Genomic DNA, 24,494 nt, shown 5'->3' with positions numbered 1-24,494 from the left:
TATAAATGTTGAGGGAAAAACCGGAGGACCCGGAGAAAAATCAACGTGACCACGCGTCAGGGTAGGGATCGAACCCCCGACCTCCTGCACACCAGGCGAGGTAGTTAACATCTCCTATCCACAGTGGCGAGGGACCGTCAACGTGCATTGGCATGGATTGCCTGTTTCTGGGCTTGATTTTATCACGCTCAATGAACAAGCAACATGAGCATCACTTAAAAGGGAGCGGTGGCGCCGCGCTTGGCGCACTGCGCCGTGAGCCTCCTTGGCCGCAAGATGAACGTCAGCGGTGGGCGAGATCCGACCGGGGTTCACCGCCTCGCGTCGTCCAGCGCGGTGAAGTGAGCTCAGATCCCACGACCCATTAATCTCCCCCTCATAACCGCCGCCGTTACCTTTCTCTCTACGTGTTCTCATTGTGTGTATGGCTTTCACTCATTGCCCATTCATTCAATCCAATCGTCATCGTTTACTGTCACCAATTTCACATTTCACCGAATTCACGCATCACAGATTTGCCACCCATTGCTTCCTTCTCATCCATTTCATTCACCTCATCTCCACCGTTACACCCCCCATGTATTGTTGTTTAAGATAAGTTAAGATCGCTCCCGTGGCCCATGAAGAAGGGGGGTGGGCATCAGCTAGCAGCGGATTGACCAAGCGCTGGATTCGTGTATTCTTTTGTAACTTGTTAAAGAGGGGGGGGAAGGCCATATAAGAATAGGTTTTACCCTTTCTGGCAATGAAACATAAACCTTTTGCAAGGACTCATGCCTGCATGAACCACACACTACTTGTGGTGAACATTCAAACAAAAACACATGCTCTGGTAGTACATGATGCATTGTCTTTTTAACCGATTGGCCCATATTAGAGACAACTTTCTTTAGAGCCTAAGTCTCAAACAGTGTGAGACCAGAGGACGCCAAAAGGCGAGCAGCACAAAGACAATGCCACTATCAGGACATTTGTAGCCCGGGGTGAGCAGCGGCAAAACTGGGAGGATCACGCAGCTCGCTGTTTACCCGCGACACAGTTTTCCAGCGCGCGCGCGCTTGCCGCGGGGAGGAGGATGGAGCGGTTGTAAACAAATAACCCAAATGTGCCTGTTTTGCTGGCTGACACTTTGTTTTGTAAACTCGGTTGGGGTGCTGCGGGATCACACGCACACACGCGCGCGCGTCTCCCATGCGACGGTGGGTGGGTGGGAGCACCCGACTTGCATGCCTTCGAAGGGGGAAGGGGGGGGGCAAATTGTTTTCCTAGGGGGGGGGGGGGCGAATTGTTTCCCTAGCCACGGCAACCAAATGGGACGTAAGTTTTCCCGAGCGTGTGTTTACACTGGGAGTGAAAGCCCCAATGCCTTTTCGTCGACAGAGGTTTAGACGGCGTGAAATAATTGGCAGCCCTTGCCATCGATGCCCTGCGGGGGGAGGGATGGTGGGCCTCACCCGCTCCGTGTCGGTCATGGGGGTTGCTTTGATCATGCTTCACCACGCTGGTCGGTGCCGGGTCGGTGAAGGCGGATGGCCCAGATGGCGCTGGCTCCTCCCGTTAACCTTAATTTTCGTTCACAGTGCGTAATGTGAAATCGTTTTTTTTTTACGTTGGCAATTTTTTATCACGCCAAAACGGTTTATGGCAAACCGCGGCCGTTCAAAAATTATTGATGGCGAATTGCCACCGTTAGAGCGGCAAGCAATTGCAGGGGCTGCATCCTTTACCTGTTAAGCCTTTCCATACCCGTGATAATGTCGTGCATTTGGACGTGTTGCTTTGTAGATAGAGGAAATGAACGCACGAAGAATGTTGTTTTGCCAAGGTCTGATTTTTTTCTGCTACCCCTTCCACCCCCCCCCCCCATGCCAATACTTTTGCGCTGATATCATTGCTGCGAAGGAAACCGCACAGCTGAGCTCTCCGCACGACCGTGCAAAACAAAGATTTTACCCCCCAGCCCCCCTGTAGCCGCGACAGACTGCTGGCAAGTAAGGGCCTGTTGGCGAGCACCTATTGAGACTGGGTGTGGCCAGCATGGCGCCCGGCCGCCTTTGTCTTCCCAGGAGTCAAGTTCCGTCATTGCGTTTCAGGAGCCAAAAGCAACGCGGCACGAGGAGAGAGCGAGAGAGAGAGCGAGTGAGAGGGAGATGCGAGCGAGAGGGAGACGCGAGAGAGAGACGGGAGAGAGAGACGCGAGAGAGAGACGGGAGAGAGTGACGGGAGAGAGAGAGACGGGAGAGAGAGACGGGAGAGAGAGACGGGAGAGAGAGACGGGAGAGAGAGACGCGAGAGAGAGACGCGAGAGAGAGAGATATGGGAGCGAGAGAGAGACGCGAGAGAGACGGGAGCGAGAGAGAGACGGGAGCGAGAGAGAGATGGGAGCGAGCGAGAGAGAGCGAGGGAGAGAGAGACGGGAGTGCGAGAGAGAGACGCGAGCGAGAGAGAGACGGGAACGAGAGAGAGACGGGAGAGAGAGAGAGAGCGAGAGAGAGACGCGAGCGAGAGAGAGACGGGAACGAGAGAGAGATGCGAGAGAGAGACACGAGAGAGAGACGGGAGCGAGAGATGGGAGCGAGAGAGAGAGAGCGATCGCCGTGCCCCCCACCCCCCTTCCCACCACTGTTTGTGTTCACAGCGTAAAAGCGCGACATCGGAGATTATTCTCAGCTTGGTTCTGTCTGGGTCGATGGCTCCGGAAAAAAATATTTGCACACCCCAGCGCACCACGTCTAGTCTCGCTGCGGCTGTGGCTACAAGCAGTCACGTGCCACTCACTCCAGTCGACCCTCGACCTAGAGAACACTCATTGAGAAAATTAGACCGTGCGTTCGGCGCTTTCGGTTTTTATTTCCAGCGATGCGCAAGGGGGGGGGGGTGGGGGGGGAGGACCGTTTACGCTCAGGTCAACCCGTCCGGCAACCCTGAAAACGTAAACACAACGTCAGACGGGCTAAAGAAGAGCGGAGTTTGTGCTCAGCCTCTCCTGCGGTTGCGGTCCTCGCTCAGCGAGCGGCGCCGCTTATCGCGTTTAAAAAATCCTTTTAAAACAATCCTCCCCATCCCTCCCCCTCTCAGAGGCACACAAAGACAAAGGCCCCCCCCCCCCACCCCGTGACAGACTGTCGGGGCAAGTGCTGTCAGCGAGCGGCACCTGCGAAGGCCGTCACGGCACACGGGGGGTTGGATCGGGCCAGCACCACGCCCGGCCGCCTTTGTCTCCTGAAGTGGCGACGTTTTACCCACCGCACCGGGTACTCATTTGAGGCCGAGTCGACCTCGTGGAGAGTCCCAGGACCGGTTCAGGCAATCGTCACCGGTGTTGGTGGCCGTGAGCGGGAATCGAACTCGCCGTCGCCCGGGGTTTGTAGGAACGCAACAGGGGCGCGAGGAGGAGTTGGCGTCGTGACTCAAGCACCCCCGCGTGCCCGCGCGGGTCGCTTTACAACGGGCAGGCTTAATTTGAAACACATGTGCCCGGCTCAGTCAGGCAGGACATTGTCAGAGCTGCATGGGAGCTGGTGGTCGGTACAAACAACCCCCCCCCACCCGCTGGTCTCCACGTGGCCGGGGTGGATGGTAGTTGACCACCTCCCCCTGACCAGCCCCCCTGGATCGTGATCAAGACCCGGGGAGGTTTTATTTTTCCCCGATAGCGAGTAAAGCATTCGACAGGCGCCCTTTGAAGCGACCTCGCTCGGCGGTGCGGTATTTGGAGAGAGAAGGAGAGATGGATGTACGTGTGCGCCCGTGCGTAGCCAACCGTGCCAATTGGTGGCGCGGGGGGAGGACAACAAAATAAACAAACAAAAATCTATTTTAAAGAAATTAGTGTTTCAAAATAGAGATTTAAAATAATGTAGCCATATCAGCGCACCCTCCTCCTCCTCCCACTCCTTTCCCATCGACCTTGTCCAAATTTGAATATCATCCCTCGCATTGCTCCGCCGGGACAACGGATCGCAACGCCGCCTCGTGCTGCGAAACGACCTCAAGGCTGTCGAACACAGCGCCTCCCCACGTGATACGCTCGCACGGTGACTAGGAGACGTTAACTACCTCGATCCCGACTCTGACGCCTGTGTGTTTGGAGTTTGCTTGTCTCTCTCCCCGTGGTCGCGTGGATTTTCCTCCAGGTCCTCCGCTTTTTCCCCCTCCGCATTTAGAAACGTGCCTTTGGAGTATTTGGCTGCTTTAAACGTCCACGTGATAAGCCACTTCGTTGAGCTATCATTTGTGGCCAGGTTGCTTCTGAAAAAGTACTATATAGCTCAGTGGACCTTGCCTGGTAAAATAAAAATAGTTGAACAATTATCAAGCTTATCTGTGGTTTTATTTGGTGAATTTTCACGAAGCAATTGAAGAATGTTACAGTAGACTCTCGATTAATTATCCGCATGCGGTTTATCCGATTTTGCGGATTAACCGCGCACCTGATATTTTGACATAAATTAATAACTCATGGATATTCCTTTAAGCCCAAATCAATAATGTAAAAACAGTTATGCATTGTATTCTTGGAAATGTATATTACAAGTCACGTGCTGAAACCGAACAAATATGTGCTCCGGTTAATCCGAAATCCGCTTGATCGCCTCTACAGCACAGTAGTTGCATATCTTTACAGTTGTGGGCGGAGTTTGGTTGATGTTGATTGGCGTGGCTCCGCTGTCCACTTAGTGGGCCGAGTCTTATTCGCGGGAGCAGGAAAGTGTTATCACTTAGCAACTCAATTTTCTTACCTTAATTTACAATTTATACCTATGTTAGTGGTTTTTGGCATCGAGATCCGTGGAAAATGGTTCTATTTTTGGATTATCCGCGAGTTTGAATTATCCGCGGCCATCCTCCCCATCATTAGCGCGGATAATCGAGAGTCGACCGCATTCTCAGTTTCATGGACTTGACCATCACAGTGCCGTATTCTTACGCGGCTGGCGTACAGGAAATGAACTCCTGCGGCAAAGGTGCAGCCCTCAAAGTACCGAGGGGGCATCCACCGAAGAGGCGGTGCGATGAGATCATCTCGTGTGCCGCTAGTGGATGGATCATTGCATCGCGGGATCGTGGGAGACTGCAGCTTGCGGAAGGAGGCCTCCATCCAGCGGTGGATTGATCTCCGATCCTACTGCTGCTGCTGCTGATGAATTATTTCCGATGATGAACGCACGCTGCAGAGCGTTACAAATTCCATGACCACGCACGTGATTGCCCTTCTTTGTTTCTCCTGCCCAGTGTGTGCCGGGATGAGCAGTTTGTGAAAATGCTCATTCTCGCTGGCAATCAACTAAAAGCTAAACTGTTTGTTATTTTAGCAGGGAATGGCCACACTTAGCTACGGTGTTCTTTTTTTACAGTGAGGGGAAAAAAAGTATTTGATCCCCTGCTGATTTTGTACGTTTGCCCACTGACAACGAAATGATCAGTCTATCAATTTAATGGTAGGTTTATTTGAACAGTGAGAGACAGAATAACAACAACAAAATCCAGAAAAAACGCATGTCAAAAATGTTATGAATTGATTTGCATTTTAATGAGGGAAATTAATATTTGACCCCTCTGAAACATGACTTAGTACTTGGTGGCAAAACCCTTGTTGGCAATCACAGAGGTCAGACTTTCTTGTAGTTGGCCACCAGGTTTGCACACATCTCAGGAGGGATTTTGTCCCACTCCTCTTTGCAGATCTTCTCCAATTCATTAAGGTTTCGATGCTGACGTTTGGCAACTCGAACCTTCAGCTCCCTCCACAGATTTTCTATGGGATTAAGGTCTGGAGACTGGCTAGGCCACTCCAGGACCTTAATGTGCTTCTTCTTGAGCCACTCCTTTGTTGCCTTGGCCGTGTGTTTTGGGTCATTGTCATGCTGGAATACCCATCCACGACCCATTTTCAATGCCCTGGCTGAGGGAAGGAGGTTCTCACCCAAGATTTGACGGTACATGGCCCCGTCCATCGTCCCTTTGATGCGGTGAGGTTGTCCTGTCCCCTTTGCAGAAAAACACCCCCAAAGCATAATGTTTCCACCTCCATGTTTGACGGTGGGGATGGTGTTCTTGGGGTCATAGGCAGCATTCCTCCTCCAAACACGGCGAGTTGAGTTGATGCCAAAGAGCTCCATTTTGGTCTCATCTGACCACAGCACTTTCACCCAGTTGTCCTCTGAATCATTCAGATGTTGATTGGCAAACTTCAGACGGGCATGTATATGTGTTTTCTTGAGCAGGGGGACCTTGCGGGCGCTGCAGGATTTCAGTCCTTCACGGCATAGTGTGTTACCAATTGTTTTCTTGGTGACTATGGTCCCAGCTGCCTTGAGATCATTGACAAGATCCTCCCGTGTAGTTCTGAGCTAATTCTTCACCGTTTTCATGATCATTGCAACTCCACGAGGTGAGATCTTGCATGGAGCCCCAGGCCGAGGGAGATTCACAGTTCTTTTGTGTTTCTTCCATTTGCGAATAATGGCACCAACTGTTGTCACCTTCTCACCAAGCTGCTTGGCAATGGTCTTGTAGCCCATTCCAGCCTTGTGTAGGTCTACAATCTTGTCCCTGACATCCTTGGAGAGCTCTTTGGTCTTGGCCATGGTGGAGAGTTTGGAATCTTATTGATTAATTGCTTCTGTGGACAGGTGCCTTTTATACAGGTAACAAGCTGAGATTAGGAGCACTCCCTTTAAGAGTGTGCTCCTAATCTCAGCTCGTTACCTGTATAAAAGACACCTGGGAGCCAAAAATCTTCCTGATTGAGAGGGGGTCAAATAATTATTTCCCTCATTAAAATGCAAATCAATTTATAACATTTTGACATGCGTTTTTCTGGATTTTGTTGTTGTTATTCTGTCTCTCAATTAAAATTATAGACTGATCATTTCTTTGTCAGTGGGCAAATGTTCAAAATCAGCAGGGGATCAAATACTTTTTTCCCTCACTGTACACTTTTAAATTTAGATTGAAAACTGATTTCTTTCGAACTGCTTTTTTTGTTTCGTTTGTTGTCCTTCCCCCGCCCCTCTGAATAGCACAGTTGACTACATACGGTGCGAAAGAAGTTCAACATACATACATATATTGTTGTTTGACAGCTTTAGTCAGCTTGACTCGAGCTAAAACGAATGTAAACTTTGACCAAATTAACACGGTTGTTGGCAGAGGGGTTTCCTAGTGTATGACTACATTTTCAAAACCAGTTTCAAGAGGTTCTGCTGTGTAGTTCACCCCGACGCCGTATTTACTCGTGAAATGACGACGTTTTGTTCTGAACACAGTTTCCGAGCACAAGCCCAATCACCCAAAATGCAAAGTGTGCCAGCAAGAAACAGCCACAATCCAAGTTGTAATAGATCAAAGAAAAAGTTTACTTCGGGAGTAAGCAGAAAGATGAGTGTTGTGACATGAAATGTGGTGAGTTGGTGATTGAATGAGTGAGTGAATGGGTGCGTGTTGTTGTGGTGGTTGAACACAGTGTGATGGATGAGACGAAACTGTGAGTGTCTGGTAGAGACCGAGTCCTCAGCATGAGTGGACGGATCAAGGAGTGCAGTTCACGGATACAGTGGCCATGGTAGCATTTGTAGTAGTAGCGGTAGAGGAGTGATAGGGAGGTGACTGACCGCTGGTGAGTGAGCGAGTGGCCGTGGTGAATTAGGCAGTGCTAGATCACCAAAAGTGTCACTTTAAATAAATCCCAAAACATGTGTTATGGGGTCCCGCTGAGCTTTGGGACCCTGGCACTGTACAGTTCTACCCCCTTGCTTGCCTCTGAAACCCCCGTCAGGCGTGGCATAAGCGGGGGGGGGGGAGGTGGGGGGAGTGGGTGGGTGCTAAATTAATCCAGCCCTTGTCAGCGGCAGTTCATAAAAAGCATGAGACGATGGCATTGTTGGTGTTGTTTTGGAATCTACCAGCAAAGAAAAGCCCCGATAGGGCCCGCGGCCACGGGTTTGGCTCTTGTCAGATCTGTTTGGGGAGGGCGACGTTTGGACAGCCAACAAATAAATGCGGTTGCCAAGGAAGGCCGGGTGGGCCCATCGCAGGGACACGTCTCGGGAGAGAGCGGGCGCGTGCTGCTCCAAATCTGTTTTGTGGCGCACGGCCGGTCACGTTGCTTCGCGCTCGAGCTGTCGTTGTAATAATTTAATTTTTTATCACGTCATTCATGCAACCGCATTCCACAACGCTGCACATCAGTGAAACCAGTCCCTTACGCGGATACAAAAAGCAAAACCGCCTCTTGGCAAAAAAAAAAAAACGAAAAGATGAATACGTGAACAACAACGGGAGAGAAAATGCGCATGACAAGAAAATGATCATCGTGGGGGAAATGAATTAAAATAAATAAATCCGTTCGGGCCTCCATGGCCCGGACCTCTCAGCATGTGAACGTTTGAAGGCGCCGCGCACCCACACAAGGGGGGGGGGGGCTCTCTAATGAGGTCTTTCCGCCCCTTTTGGTCTTCTCCGGGAAGCGCTTCGACTCGTTCGCAGCCACGGGACCTGCCGTGTCGCTGTCTCGGGGGCAACGGTTTGCGCGCGCGTTTATAAACGAGCCCGCGCCTCCTGTCAAAATTAACAACGGTTTGGCTGCGTACGTTGCCAAAGGAGTTCGACGTGCGTGCGTGCGTGCGTGCGTGCGCGCGTGCGCGCGTACATCGTTCGGGCTTGTGTTTCGGACATGAGAACTTTTACCAACGTGCCCGGTTTTTTCCAGGGTCTCTTCCGAATAGCGGCGCGGCTTTGCACGGCGGCTCGGTTCGCACTGCGTCGTCTCCACGAGAACTGTCGTGCCCCCCTCCTGTTACAGACCGACGGACGGACGGACGTAGCTGAAGCTTAAAGGCTTTCAACCCCCGATGGAAAACCATTCGCAGCGTTTGTCACGAGTTGTAAAAATATGCAGCCGAGCCAATGCAACGGCACAAAATTGAGTAAGTGCTTCGGAAAGTCGCAAACATTCCCAGAGTTTGCCCATTTAAGCAAATTGCTGCTGGAATGCACGTTGCTTCAAAAGGTGCCTGCCTCGGCTGATGGATTGCATGATTGCATTTCTCAGGAATTACTCAATTCATTGCAAACTTGCGTTAATTGGAAGCAGCCGCCGATGGATTGTAGAGACGCGGTCGGTGCGCGTTGTGAATGGCGGGGAGCTCGTGGTATTTGCCAATCGGTAGATCCGTCGTCACTGTTGCAGAACCAATCGGTAGATCCGTCGTCACTTGCAGAACCAATCGGTAGATCCGTCGTTATTGTTGCAGAACCAATCGGTAGAGCCGTCGTCACTGTTTCAGAACCAATCGGTAGAGCCGTCGTCACTTTCAGAACCAATTGGTAGATCCGTCGTTATTGTTGCAGAACCAATCGGTAGAGCCGTCGTCACTGTTTCAGAACCAATCTGTAGAGCCGTCGTCACTGTTGCAGAACCAATCGGTAGAGCCGTCGTCATTGTTGCAGAACCAATCGGTAGAGCCGTCGTCACTGTTGCAGAACCAATCGGTAGAGCCGTCGTCACTGTTGCAGAACCAATCGGTAGAGCCGTCGTCACTGTTTCAGAACCAATCGGTAGAGCCGTCGTCACTGTTGCAGAACCAATTGGTAGAGCCGTCGTCACTGTTACAGAACCTCGTTGGAAGGAGGAGGGGGGACTATCTTACGGCAGGTGACGGTTTGCTGGCTTGGTTGGGAAGTTTGTTTTCTGGGATGTCTAGTCGACCCCATGGATTCGTTTTGATAACTTTTTTGTTGTTTGCGTTTTTTGTTTTGGTGCCATTTCTTAATTAGTTTTTTTTTCGTTTTTGATTTAGTTTTGGTCGTAGGGTTTCCAATTGCCTGGTGTGTATGTGTGTGTGTTGGGCTTCTTTCACGCTGTACAAGGATTTGGTCCGTGTACATATAATTAATGTACAGCGTTGTGGCATGCTGTTGGCATGAATGACGCTAAGTATTAAATTAAAGTATCGTTATTAACAACGACGATGGTAATGATCGTCATTTAGTTTTTTGATAAGAGCGCGCGTCCTCCTTTCCGCCCGGGCGTCTCGACAGTGCCCTGGACGCAATGAGCGACGGACACCGTATCTCATCTTAAACATCTCAGAGGGCACCCCCATTGGCAGCTGTCCCAGTGCGGCAACAAGGTGATTCAGCACTTGGCCCGCAACTGGGCATTAAGTCTGCCGGTATGGGGGGGGGGGGCGGTGATCGCTGTTTGTGACCCCGATCGAGTAGTTTGCGGAGTAATTTTATAATGTGGCAAAAAATTTGGACTGTGACGTCGGCACGCAGTGGCCGATTCGTTTCGAACGGGCCACCACGGTGGCTCGGAGATGTTAACTACATCGCCTGGTATGTAGGAGGTCGTGGGTTCCATCCCAACCCTGACACCTGTATATTTTAGTTTGCATGTTTTCTCTCTCTCTCCCCCCGTAGTCGCGTGGATTTTCTTTGGGTCCCGCGGTTTTTCCCTCCATTTAGAATCAACATCGTGCGTTTAGAGTATTTGGCTGCTATAAATGTCCACGTGAATTGCCACCTCATTGGGCTATCATTTGTGGCCAGGTCGCTTCTGAAAAGAGCTATGGAGCTCAAAGGGGCCTCACCTGGTAAAATAAAATAAATACAAAATAAATTGTTTTAGTTCAGTTTAGAATTCTGTCGAACGTGTGCGTCAAGCCAAAGCCAGGCACTGAGGGTCTCAGAGCCAGTGAGATGCCCTTGGGACGTGGCCGGTGTGTGTTATCAGTAATTTATCGCTGCGCGGGGCGGTGCCAAAGGCCAGAGGGTTCAGCTCCACGTTGGCCGGTTTATCATAGAAATATTTTTTGTTGCTCAATCGTCGCAGCAACAGCTCTCGGTGGGCAACTGCCCATGGGACGTGGGTGGACTCCCCCTCAGCGTCGTGTCGATGGAGGTGACCCCGTGAGGGTCACACGTGTATGGGACGCGTGTCAGCGTGAAGGTGGCGTGCGGGGCGATTTTCTAATTGTTGGAGGGGTTCTCGATTTCGGTCCCAGCCGCCACCCTGGTTAATACCGTGCGGCTCGTTGCCCGTGATTACACGCCGTCTGCTTCACGGCGGACGTTTGAAGGTCCCCGCGATCTTGGTTTCACACGGAGCCGGGCGTGTGTGCAGGAGTCACGGTTCAAATTTGCCGAGTGCGGACGGGTGCAAATTGCTTACTTTGGTAATGCAACCGGGCCAATGACCCCGATTGGCAGACACTACCCATTTTGTGTCAGCACCTCGCGCCAAAGTAATGCTGCGAACACCGAATCTACGAAAATGATTATTTTTTTTATTTAAAGCTTTCGTGACTGCAGGGATTCATATTCTTGGTTCTTTCGGTAAAGTCACGTAGAAGGGAAACAATAAAATGATAAAAATATATAAAACAATACAATTCTCACGACGTTTCGACTGCAACACAAGCAATCATCATCAGGTGTGAAAACCACAGCAAGAAAATTTGAAAAAAGTGGCGTTTATTTTTAACGTTAGCACCACGGAGAGCGATTTGGCAGTTTGTTCAGATGGACGAGTCCATCTATGTCCGGAAAAGAGGAGGGGGGAGACGAAAATAATGGATGCGGTCTGAAAGCCACCGTAAGCGTGAACAATCAATTAAGACCCGAAATAGTTGATCAAATCCTTCCAATGATTGCTAAGCCAGAATCCATCTTATTATTATTATAGCCATCATGGAACTTCGGGCAATTCACAGTGCAGGGATATAGGTTCAAGATAGCTGAGCTCATCAAGCAGCATAAACCGTCATGCGAACTCCGGTCATCCTCGCAGCAACGGCTATTGGCTCTGCATCGAATAACGTTGCCGCGGAAAAACGAAAAAACTAAGCTGAAACTAAAAATGGTTTCGTTTTAGTTTGGCCGTCGCACGCGCCCGCCTTGACCGTGTTTGCCACGCGCATGCCGCAGGTCGACGGGCTGCTCGGAGGTGATCGTGATCGTGGGCGGCTGCGAGCGAGTGGGCGGCTTCAACCTGCCCTACACGGAGTGCTACGACCCCATCACCGGGGAGTGGACGTCGCTGTCCAAGCTGCCCGAGTTCACCAAGTCCGAGTACGCCGTGTGCGCCCTCCGTAACGACATCCTCGTCTCTGGTACGTGTGGCGGTGGTGGTGGAAGTGTTGGTGGTGATGTTGGCGGTGGTGATGATGGTGTTAACGGTGATGCTCACGACAGGGCGTGGTGGTTGTGATCGGGAATGGCGCAGCGCGTGTGGTGGTGGGGTAAAGTGTGGGTGGTGGTGGTGGTGGGGTAAAGTGTGGGTGGTGGTGGTGGGGTAAAGTGTGGGTGGTGGTGGTGGTGGGGTAAAGTGTGGGTGGTGGTGGTGGTGGTGGGGTAAAGTGTGGGTAGTGGTGGTGGTGGTGGGGTAAAGTGTGGGTGGTGGTGGTGGGGTAAAGTGTGGGTGGTGGTGGTGGGGTAAAGTGTGGGTGGTGGTGGTGGTGGTGGGGTAAAGTGTGGGTAGTGGTGGTGGTGGTGGGGTAAAGTGTGGGTGGTGGTGGTGGGGTAAAGTGTGGGTGGTGGTGGTGGGGTAAAGTGTGGGTGGTGGTGGTGGTGGGGTAAAGTGTGGGTGGTGATGGTGGGGTAAAGTGTGGGTGGTGGTGGTGGGGTAAAGTGTGGGTGGTGGGGTAAAGTGTGGGTGGTGGTGGTGGGGTAAAGTGTGGGTGGTGGTGGTGGGGTAAAGTGTGGGTGGTGGTGGTGGGGTAAAGTGTGGGTGGTGGTGGTGGGGTAAAGTGTGGGTGGTGGTGGTGGGGTAAAGTGTGGGTGGTGGTGGGGTAAAGTGTGGGTAGTGGTGGTGGGGTAAAGTGTGGGTGGTGGTGGTGGGGTAAAGTGTGGGTGGTGATGGTGGGGTAAAGTGTGGGTGGTGGTGGTGGTGGTGTAAAGTGTGGGTGGTGGTGTAAAGTGTGGGTGGTGATGGTGGTGGGGTAAAGTGTGGGTGGTGGGGTAAAGTGTGGGTGGTGGTGGTAGTGGGGTAAAGTGTGGGTGGTGGTGGTGGGGTAAAGTGTGGGTGGTGGTGGTGGTGGTGGTGGGGTAAAGTGTGGGTGGTGGGGTAAAGTGTGGGTGGTGGTGGTGGTGGGGTAAAGTGTGGGTGGTGGTGGTGGTGGTGGTGGGGTAAAGTGTGGGTGGTGGTGGTGGTGGGGTAAAGTGTGGGTGGTGGGGTAAAGTGTGGGTGGTGGTGGTGGTGGGGTAAAGTGTGGGTGGTGGTGGTGGTGCTGGGGTAAAGTGTGGGTGGTGGTGGTGGGGTAAAGTGTGGGTGGTGGTGGTGGTGGGGTAAAGTGTGGGTGGTGGTGGTGGTGGTGGGGTAAAGTGTGGGTGGTGGTGGTGGTGGTGGTGGGGTAAAGTGTGGGTGGTGGTGATGGTGGTGGGGTAAAGTGTGGGTGGTGGTGGTGGGGTAAAGTGGTGGTGGTGGTGCTGGGGTAAAGTGTGGGTGGTGGTGGTGGGGTAAAGTGTGGGTGGTGGTGGTGGTGGTGCTGGGGTAAAGTGTGGGTGGTGGTGGTGGTGGGGTAAAGTGTGGGTGGTGGTGGTGGTGCTGGGGTAAAGTGTGGGTGGTGGTGGTGGGGTAAAGTGTGGGTGGTGGTGCTGGGGTAAAGTGTGGGTGGTGGTGGTGGTGCTGGGGTAAAGTGTGGGTGGTGGTAGTGGTGGTGGGGTAAAGTGTGGGTGGTGGTGGTGGTGGTGGGGTAAAGTGTGGGTGGTGGTGGTGGTGCTGGGGTAAAGTGTGGGTGGTGGTGGTGGTGGTGCTGGGGTAAAGTGTGGGTGGTGGTGGTGGTGCTGGGGTAAAGTGTGGGTGGTGGTGGTGGTGCTGGGGTAAAGTGTGGGTGGTGGTGGTGGTGCTGGGGTAAAGTGTGGGTGGTGGTGGTGGTGCTGGGGTAAAGTGTGGGTGGTGGTGGTGGTGCTGGGGTAAAGTGTGGGTGGTGGTGGTGGTGGTGCTGGGGTAAAGTGTGGGTGGTGGTGGTGGTGCTGGGGTAAAGTGTGGGTGCTCTCACATTTTCCACCCCACTGCCAGCAGTGATGTGTGCAAGCCCTCGCAGGGCTGCAACTTTTCCTTTCTTTCGAGTGGCTCGACACAGCGCTGTGATTCGTTAGCTCTCGTCATCATCGTTGGCGTCATCGTCCCGCACCTCCGACCAGCACGGTTGGACGCATACGTACGTGCGTACGTTGGAGCTTCTTTTCGCACCGAACGCGGCCAACCCTGCTAATCGTAGGCGCAATAAGTTCAACGTGCGTACGTGCACGGACCACCTCTTTAAAAGAGGGCCCCCCTCGAGCCTGGTGCGGTGCCAGCAGCCCCAGGGGCCGAGTGTCACGTGGGATCTGCGCATCCCATCTGCCGATTGCTACCCGCGGCGGCGGCGGTAGCGGCAGAGGGCGGTGGTCCTGCTGCCACCCATCTGGCTGCCGCTTTGCCGCGGGCTGCTGTTGTCGTTGCTGCTGCCGTAGCCGGTTCGCCGCACCGTCCCAGGGCGGTGGGTGGGACGCGGCAGGCAGCGAGAGGGCGGGCAGGCGGGCGTTGGGGCGTAAATGATTTCCGCGGGGTGTTCTAAACGACCCCGGCTGACCCCCGGCCTATCTGTGCAGATTAATGTTCGTGCAGGGGCGCTGATTGAAGGCGAACGCCTGGATCGCGCGCGTTTGCCGGTTTCCGACGCGCGATTAAGCGTACAGTCATGTGGCCCACGTGAAAAAAATGATCAAACGCCCCCTTCTACGTCGAAGCGTTTTGAGTCCGTTTGTTATAATGAGATGCATCCCCGGCTTAATTGCAGTCGCATCGGTCCCTGGTCAGTGACCCGGAATATATGTCTGCGCCCGACACACACCACATCCAGTGTGCATCTCACTATGGCTGCGGCTACCAGTCAGGTGCCCATCTCTGGTTTGGCCGGCGACCCAGAAAATATTCGGTGAGAATGACGATAGTGATGCGAATGCAATTTATAATGCGCGCAGTATTCCCGAAATGACAATAAATCTGATACCCAGATGAATCTTTTCTATCAACGTTCGTTTTTGGGGCACAGCCGGCAGGCACGACAGTGGCCCCAATTATTAATTATTTTTTTATTCTCAGCTCTCCGTTGCGTTTTCTGGGTCGTGCCGCTCGTGGCGTGGTTTCAAGATTGCATCTCACAACGCCGTACAAGACAACAGTGAACAATATATATTGCCCCCTCGCAGGACACGTAGCACACCCAAAACCAAGGTCTGACTCAAAAGTTGTAGTCATCAAAGGTTTATTTCTTAACCGGGACTTAAATAGCGGAAGGGACATAATTTTGGCAAACATGGAACCCAGTCTGTTCTTGAATTCACGTGGAGCAAAACGTCGGACATCGCGCGGAACGACGCGCGGCAGAACTAAAAAAGAGGCGGGCAGCGAGCGACTTGCTGGCAATTTCCATAACACGACTCCTCGTTACCCAGAGGGCACTGGGGCCATAATTCGCATCTGTCTGGCCGCGTGGGGGGAGCAGCTCCTAGCCCTGGGGGGTGTGGGGGTGGTGGTTGGGGGCGGGTGCAGTGGCCGTGAGAGCCGGGAAGTGGGATTAGGGTGGTGGTGGTGGTGGCGGCGGCGGCGGCGGCGGCGTCGACCGTGCTTGCCGAGGCGTGATGCAAATTGTCGATCTGTGTCACCGAGAACAGCGCAGCGAGCGCGACGGCTCCGCGGGAGGAGAGAGGCGCTCCCTGCGGCGTCGCGAGCGGGGAGCGATCGATGATGGATCGCGCGGGCGAGACCAGCGTGGAACCCGGACGCGGAACAGGAGCGCGGTTTTTATTTTTAGCTGTCGCGTACGCCCACGCCTCCATTGTTGTTAAAGATCCTGGCAGTGATGAATGAATGTGCAATTGTGTTGTGATTTTTTTTTCATGAAAGCAATCGCTTCGGAGTCCACACTTTAACACGTGGCTAAAAATGTATACGACCGAGGATGAAGTGGTGATTTATACATTTACATGGCACTGGTCTTTACACAAAAGCAAAAGTGATGCTGTAATGAAACTGCAGTTGTGCCGACACTGATGTTCGGCTCCGAACGCTGGAGAATGAGAAAATCCGACGAACAACAAAACAACACCAAAACAACAACAACAACTGCACCACCAGAGAAGAGCGGCCGAGGCGGGCGAGGGTAACTACCGAGCGGCAGCCGAAGGGAAAGCCGCGTCCACCGCGGAGATGGAGCGGTCGGATCGGCTCGTACGGCCGTGGCTCGTGGCCGGACGGGATCGTCGCGTCGCGGAGGCGTCTGTGAAAACGAGCGTCGTAAGCTCATCGTATTCCTCCGGTCGAAAAAAAAAACAACATTCTGATGCGGCAGCGGTTCGACCGACCGTTGCCGATGACGACGGCGCATCATCATCTACCCGAATTCTGTTATTGCACGCGTGCGGTTTTTGTTTCCAGGGCGGGACCAAAAACGCATGCGACTTGAAGGGGGGATGGGCCCTTCTGTAGGCAGAAGAGACAAAGGGGGGCCAGACTGTTGCAAAATGAGAGCTTCGGTGAGTGAGATCCACGCGCTGGTCCGTGGTGGCGGACGCCCGCTCGGCCAGCCCCGGCGACTCGAACGGAGCGCGAGCGTCGCCGCTTGACCGGGGCGCCGGTCGTCGGCCGTGGTGGTGGAGGCGATCGTCGCTGGCCGGTGCAGCTGCCGCCCCGTGCTCACTCGCCACGACGTTCCCCAGCAGTTGGGGGGGGGAAGAGTCTATTCCCGAATGGACTTTTCTCGTCGCGATGTAACATGGGGCGCCAAATTCGCATGAACGGTGAACGGTCGGGTCTTCTTGGACGCACGGTTTGACACGCGTGGTCAATCCACTGCTGGATGAAGGCCTCCAAACCCCCCTCCCCCATAACCGCCACCAACTCTCGTGTCCCTGTGTTTGCATCGTCCCACGTAGCGGCCGTGCACGCAAACTGATCCCATCGTTCCGTCTCCTCATCGGACGATCTCTCTCGGACGCGTTCCGCTTCTTGGGCTGCCTCTGTAATTATTATAGACATCTGCTCTCGTGCCGTCTAGAGCTAGAGACTTGTCCAGCCCAAACCCACTTAACATAACTTGTCTGACTGCTTCAGTCGATCAGACGAGGAGAAGGACCACATGAAATCCACAGCAACAGACTTAACCGGAATTCGACAGCTGTCATCGGTCAGACCGAGACCGTGGCAGAAATAGAAACTAATCTATGAACTATGTTTTTTTTATTTTACCAGGTAAGGCCCACTCAGCCATGGAGTTCTTTTTCAGAAGCGTCGTCGCCACAAATGATAGCTCAATGAAGTGGCTTATGTGGAAATTTATAGCAGCCAAATACTCCAAACGCATGTTTCTGAATGTGGGGGGGGGGGGGGGGGTGACAAACCAGAGAACCTGGATTAAAAAAGAAATCTACGGGGAGAACGCGCAAATGTACAGCAGGCGTCAGGGTTAGAATTGAACCCACGACCTCCTGCAAACCGGGCGAAGTAGTTAACATCTCACCACCGCCAACCTGCGCACGTTCTCTTATCAAAGCGTTCCTCGATCCACCCTCTCGAGGGGCCCTCTCTACTAGCTTCTCCGCCTCTCATGGAGGCCCTTCTGCCTGCAGTGGCATGAGCAGGAAATTTCAGAGCTGCACCATTACCTTTTGACTTTTGTTCCGCCGCGATCGTGCTCCCACTGCCAACACAAAACGTTTATTTGTTATTTTTATTTTTTATTTTTTTGCAACAGAATAAGAGCCCAGTGTAATTATTTCTCTGGACTGTGTAGCTGATTTACATTCCCCCACCCCTGGCTGAGCGTTCCTCGTGCAGCACAGCCGTGACTGCTGCCGCTATCATGCCTGCAACAGCTGCGACCGCACGGCCTCATTTGTCGGCGTCCTTATCTCGGTCCACCAGGAGGCCCAGAGTCACGCGCCGCATCCACCGCCGGTAGACCTCTGCCGCGCTGATGGTGCCGTGCCGCGCTTGCGCATCTGCATCGAGTCTGCCGCGCGCTGCAATCTCGATGCAGATGAGTGCAGAAGAATAATTGGCTGCTCGTGATCCGGCCGCCATGAAGCTTGGCCGCCTTCCCCTGCCCGCTTCGATGGCGGCGTGTCGTGTGCGTTGTGCGTGTGTGTGTGCGTTGTGCGTGTGTGTGTGTGCGTTGGGTGTGTGTGTGTTTTGTGTGTGTTGTGCGTGCGTGTGTGTGTGCGTTGTGCGCGCGTGTGTGTTGCGTGTGCTTGTGTTGCATGTGCTTGTGTTGCATGTGTGTTGCGTGTTGTGTACGTTGTGCGTGCGTGTGCTTGTGTTGCGTGTGTTGTGTGTGCGCGTGCGTGTGTTGTGTGCGTGCGTGTGTGTTGCGTGTGCGTGTGTGCATGTGTGCATGTGTGTTGTGTTGCGTGTGTGTTGTGCGTGTGTGTGTGTTGTGTGTGCGTGTGTTGTGTGTGCGCGTGCGTGTGTTGTGTGTGCGCGTGCGTGTTGTGTGTGTGTTGTGTGTGTGTGTGCGTGTGTGTTGTGTGTGCGCGTGCGTGTGTTGTGTGTGCGCGTGCGTGTTGTGTGTGTGTGCGTGCGTGTGTGTTGTGTGTTGCGTGTGTGTTGTGCGTGCGTGTGTTGTGCGTGCGTGTGTTGTGTGTTGCGTGTGTGTTGTGCGTGCGTGCGTGTGTGTTGCGTGTGTGTTTGCTGCCGAAGCGGTGTAGCGGTTAGCGCTACGAACCCGGCGGCCCGAGTTCGATTCCCGCTCACGGCCAACACCAGCGACGAATATCTGAGCCGGTCCTGGGCCTCCCCTAGGTCGACTCGGCCCCAAATGATGAGTACCTGTTGCGGTAGGCGTGGTGCTGTGGCCGCTCACCCCCTCAATGGGCCGTGTCGGCCTTCATAGGTGCTTGCTAACAGCACTCGCCCCAACAATCTGTCCCGTGACCCCCCGCCAGTGAGCCATCGATGCTTGACGTGGCCACGCAGTTGCACCTCGCAAGCGCCCCCGAGGCCCTCCGCCGGCTCGCTCTGCATCCCCGACGCGTACGCACGAACCCGGCTGATCGGCTCCCCCCGCCGTCGTACACAGCGTCGACGAGGAGAAATGGGTCAATCGCTCGAGCCGTGTGTAGTCGTCGTACCCGCTGCTGCTGCTGCTGCTTCTCCCCCTCCTCCCCCCTCGTTACTGAGCCGTGTCGCGAGGAGGCGTCGTGACCGGAAACTTTCGGTGCGTTCAATTCGCTCGCCCTCTTTCCCTCCGACCCATGCCCCCCCCCCCCCCCCCCAGCCTTCCGCCACTGCTGCTATAAATTGTTGCGTTTGCCGGAGCCCAATGATTGCTGTATAATGAAGCCCTATTAAGCAGCACGCGCGTGGAGCATGGGCACGTGCCACACAGGCTTTGTGCGAAGGCTGCGGAGCGGCCGCGCCGATCTCACCGAGCATCGTGAACCATCGCCACGCGGACTCCGGCCGTCGTCGCGGCCGCGGCAGCCGCGGCTTTCGGCTGCTCGTAGGGACGACGGTCGCCGCATCACGACGCTTTCAGACGCGCTTCTGCGTTGATTGAAAACTTTATTTCTTTCTGGTTTTTTTGTGTGTTTAGTTTGTTGTCCTTCCAACCCCCCCACCGCCGCCGCCGCCGGCACCTCCGATTAACACGGTTAACTACGCACAGTGCCTATCGATCCAGCAGGGTCCGTGTTTATTGACACGTTGTTCTATTGAGAGAAGTAGGCGAATAACAACGCCACCCCACTCCCATATTTGCGTTTCCATGTAAAGCATTTTTTTTATTTATTTTCACACACAACCCATACACCAGTAACGGCCTTTTCCATTGGCAGCATGAATAGTGCACCCGCTGTCGACTCCCTCACAACGTGGTTCTGATTTTGTCGATGGCGAGCCGAGTCAACCCCCCCCCCCCAAGTTAGGATTTGTTCTCTCAGCCTTCAGGGTGCAGGTCTTGTTTTGTTCGCGGTCCGCAGGAGGTGTTCCTAATAAACTAAACATTTTTTTTTATTTTACCAGGCAGGGTCCGCTGAGCTATGTTGTATCTCTTCTTTGGTTCTTTCGGTAAAGTCACGTAAGCGGCCGAAACGTCGTGAGAATTTTATTGTGTTATTTTATTATTTTATTCTCATTCTACGTGACTTTACCGAAAGAACCAAAGAAGATGAATCCTTGCAGTCACGAAAGCTTTAAATCGAAACTATGTGTATCCCTTTTTCAGGAGCAACCTGGCCACATAAGGCAACTCAACGAAGTGCCTTATCACGTGGACACTTCTAGCAGCCAAATACTCTTAAACGCATGCTGATTCTTAATGCGGTGGGGGGGGGGGGGGGAAACCGGAGGACCCGGAGAAAAATCCACGCCACCACGGCATGAGAGTCAAATTCTAACTCCAAATATACAGCAGCAGCAGGCATCAGGGTCGGGATTGAACCCACGACCTCCTGCATACCAGGCGAGGTAGTTAACATCTCGCAGCCACCGTGACGTCTCCCGAGCCGGCGACTCACGGGATCTTGTTATGGTGCTGCGGCATCCCCGGCTGTCAACCACCTCGTTACCCTCTCTTAAAAACGAAACTGTTGTTGTTGCCGTTCCTAAACCAAGAGTGAGAAACATCGATCGCTGACTCCTTTCCCGTTCCGAGTACGTCTTGCAAGTTGCAGGGTGGGGGGGGGGGTGTCCCTTCTAGATTTGAAGCTTTCGTGACTGCAAGGATCCATACTCTTTGGTTCTATTCGGTAAAGTCACGTAGGTAAAAAGTCACCTACGTGACTTTACCGAATAGAACCAAAGAGTATGGGGGTGTCCCGTTCACCGCCTAATCTCGGAACGCGCGAGCGGCGCGGCTTTTATGCTGCTCAGCGAGGCGTTGTAGCGCCGCTGTTTTTACACACGTGCGATGTCGGCGTGCGTCACCGCAATTGGGAGAGGGTTAATCGTTTCGCACGCCCCGGGATCGCTTGACCGCCGGGCGCAAGGCACGCGTCCCAGCGTGCATTATTCACGTTCCCACAACCCCCAGCCTCTCAGTTGCACCTCTCTCTGCGTTGCCTGGCAACGGACCATTCGAGACCGTGACTGGGGGAAAATCGAGCGGGCGGTTTCTGTTGTTGTCAGCGTTAAGAAATGGAATGAGAGGGGGTTTTTTTGTTAATGGTTATGAGGCGGGGGTGGGGGGTACGTTAATAATATGTCATTCCTGTTCCGAATATCGAATGCCTAATTCATTATTTGGCCAAATCTAAAGAGAACGTATATTTTGAGATAATATTTTCGGTAAACTCGAAAGACAATATGGGACCGTTCTTGCCAGTATTCAAATGTAACACTAGCTTTTACCCTTTCCGGCAATAAAACAGTTGCGTCAAGATGTTAAAACACCAAACAGAATCCTTATTCAAGGAGTCCTGTCTGCATTACGTACTTGTGGCGAACATGCAAACAAAAAACATGCCCTGATAATTAATCGATTTCAAAGACAATGCATCATCATATACTACCAGAGCAATGTATTTTGTTTGTATGTTCACCACAAGTGCTGTATGTGGTTAATGCAGACAGGACTCCTTGAATAAGGATTCTGTTTGGTGTTTTAACATCTTGACACAACTGTTTTATTGCCGGAAATGGTAAAACCTATTGTTATATCGAAATACACTCTCTGTTTCACTGTCTCTCGGTGTCTCTCGTCTCCCGTGCTCTCTCTGTCTTCCTTTCTCTGTCTCCCTCTGTCTCTCGGTGTCTCTCGTCTCCCGTACTCTCTCTGTCTTCCTCTTCTCTGTTTCGCTGTCTCTCGGTGTCTCTCGTCTCCCGTGCTCTCTCTGTCTTCCTCTTCTCTGTCTCCCTCTGTCTCTCGGTGTCTCTCGTCTCCCGTGCTCTCTCTGTCTTCCTTTCTCTGTCTCCCTCTGTCTTCCTTTCTCTGTCTCCCTCTGTCTCTCGGTGTCTCTCGTCTCCCGTGCTCTCTCTGTCTTCCTCTTCTCTGTCTCCCTCTGTCTCTCGGTGTCTCTCGTCTCCCGTGCTCTCTCTGTCTTCCTTTCTCTGTCTCCCTCTGTCTCTCGGTGTCTCTCGTCTCCTGTGCTCTCTGTCTTCCTCTTCTCTGTTTCGCTGTCTCTCGGTGTCTCTCGTCTCCCGTGCTCTCTCTGTCTTCCTCTTCTCTGTCTCCCTCTGTCTCTCGGTGTCTCTCGTCTCCCGTGCTCTCTCTGTCTTCCTTTCTCTGTCTCCCTCTGTCTTCCTTTCTCTGTCTCCCTCTGTCTCTCGGTGTCTCTCGTCTCCCGTGCTCTCTCTGTCTTCCTCTTCTCTGTCTCCCTCTGTCTCTCGGTGTCTCTCGTCTCCCGTGCTCTCTCTGTCTTCCTTTCTCTGTCTCCCTCTGTCTCTCGGTGTCTCTCGTCTCCTGTGCTCTCTGTCTTCCTCTTCTCTGTTTCGCTGTCTCTCGGTGTCTCTCGTCTCCCGTACTCTGTCTTCCTCTTCCCTGTCTCCCTCTGTCTCTTGGTGTCTCTCGTCTCCCGTGCTCTCTCTGTCTTCCTCTTCCCTGTCTCCCTCTGTCTCTCGGTGTCTCTCGTCTCCCGTACTCTCTCTGTCTTCCTCTTCTCTGTCTCCCTCTGTCTCTCGGTGTCTCTCGTCTCCCGTACTCTCTCTGTCTTCCTCTTCTCTGTCTCCCTCTGTCTCTCGGTGTCTCTCGTCTCCCGTACTCTCTCTGTCTTCCTTTGTCTCCTCTTCTCTGTCTTCCTCTGTCTCCTCTTCTCTGTCTCCCTCTGTCTCTCGGTGTCTCTCGTCTCCCGTGCTCTCTCTGTCTTCCTCTTCCCTGTCTCCCTCTGTCTCTCGGTGTCTCTCGTCTCCCGTACTCTCTCTGTCTTCCTCTTCTCTGTCTCCCTCTGTCTCTCGGTGTCTCTCGTCTCCCGTACTCTCTCTGTCTTCCTTTGTCTCCTCTTCTCTGTCTTCCTCTGTCTCCTCTTCTCTGTCTCCCTCTGTCTCTCGGTGTCTCTCGTCTCCCGTGCTCTCTCTGTCTTCCTCTTCCCTGTCTCCCTCTGTCTCTCGGTGTCTCTCATCTCCCGTACTCTCTCTGTCTTCCTCTTCTCTGTCTCCCTCTGTCTCTCGGTGTCTCTCGTCTCCCGTACTCTCTCTGTCTTCCTTTGTCTCCTCTTCTCTGTCTTCCTCTGTCTCCTCTTCTCTGTCTCCCTCTGTCTCTCGGTGTCTCTCGTCTCCCGTGCTCTCTGTCTTCCTCTTCTCTGTTTCGCTGTCTCTCGGTGTCTCTCGTCTCCCGTGCTCTCTCTGTCTTCCTCTTCTCTGTCTCCCTCTGTCTCTCGGTGTCTAGCTCTCTCTCTCTCTCTGTCTCATTTCGTCTCCCTTTGTGTCTACCGTTTCACCAATGAGGCTACCACTGATTTGTCCGGGACTCTTTGTCAGCGGAGGGTTCCCTATTGAGATGATGGGAGCACGCTCATTGTTGAATTGACAGGCATGTGAGAGGAAACCGGAGTACAGAGAAAGTCCACAGAGGGGTCACACTGCAAGCTCTGCACAGTGGGTTTCAATCCATCGCTGTACACAATTCCCTCATTATTCACGAACTTGCTCTCCGCAATTTTGGCCATTCGCGAATCGCATCTGAGACTCGATAAGTTAAGTAAGTTCGTAGCAGCTCAGTGGCCTTTACCTGGTGAAATACAAAAAAGATATAAAACATAAAATTTACCTTTCCTATACTATCGTGTGTTTGTACTGTTTGTTGTTGTAACCTTCTGACCTGGCCCTACTGGACATTTGTGAAAAAGAGCTTCATAGCTCAATAATAGGGTTTTTCCCCTTTTTTCTGGCAACAAAACTGAAACCTTTTTACAAGGATTCATGTCTGCATTAACCACAATACCTGCAGTCAAAATGCAAACAAAAAACATACTTTGATAATATATGCATTGTCCTTGAAACTGATTGGTCCACACCAAGGGACGGCTTTCTTTTGAGCCTCGACCCAATTGGTGCTGGACCAGATGACGCCAAAAGGCGTCACACAGCTCAAAAACAATGCACTATCAAGGTAATGAGGGCACGGGGTGAGCATCTACATCATTAGACCTCCTTTACCAGTACCAAAATGTAATAATATGGTTTTTCCCCTGAGCTTCATAGCTCATCGGATTCCTCCCGATTCTCCTTTGCAGGTGGGTGCCCTCGTCCGTACATTGCCGCTCGATGCTCCGGTCGCCCCCAAGGTGGGCCCCGTACTCTGATTGCATTCCGTGTGACCGTCCCTCGTGTGTTGCTCCTGCCCCCCCCGCCCATGCCTCTGTGCAGGTGGACGAATCAACAGCCGCGACGTGTGGATGTACAACTCGCAGCTCAACGTGTGGGTGCGCGTGGCGTCGCTCGCCAAGGGAAGGTGGCGGCACAAGATGGCCGTGCTGCACGGGAAGGTGAGCCGTTGTCCCGCGATCGTCGCGGCGCCGTTTGGGATCGTCGTTCCTCATACGGCGGTGGATCGATCGGCCGTGATCGATCC

General features: G+C 53.0%; 1 protein-coding gene across 3 annotated transcripts in view; it reads left to right on the top strand.

Annotated features, from left to right (window-relative positions):
• KLHL24 (kelch like family member 24) overlaps positions 1-24,494 on the top strand; it is a 78,980-nt gene that overhangs the window by 37,627 nt on the left and 16,859 nt on the right. For all 3 annotated transcript variants that reach the window (XM_076052292.1, XM_076052291.1, XM_076052293.1), the window contains 2 exons: positions 11,935-12,119; positions 24,290-24,408. In XM_076052292.1, coding sequence (XP_075908407.1) covers positions 11,935-12,119; positions 24,290-24,408 — 304 coding nt within the window. The remainder of the gene's footprint in view (positions 1-11,934; positions 12,120-24,289; positions 24,409-24,494) is intronic.

Source organism: Petromyzon marinus, chromosome 55, assembly GCF_048934315.1.
Source record: "Petromyzon marinus isolate PM22_M1 ecotype Great Lakes invasive population chromosome 55, UKy_Petmar_22M1.pri1.0, whole genome shotgun sequence".
In the NCBI taxonomy this organism is placed as follows: domain Eukaryota; kingdom Metazoa; phylum Chordata; class Hyperoartia; order Petromyzontiformes; family Petromyzontidae; genus Petromyzon; species Petromyzon marinus.
The sequence above is the reverse complement of the archived record's forward strand: the minus strand, read 5'-3'. Positions and strand labels throughout refer to the sequence as shown.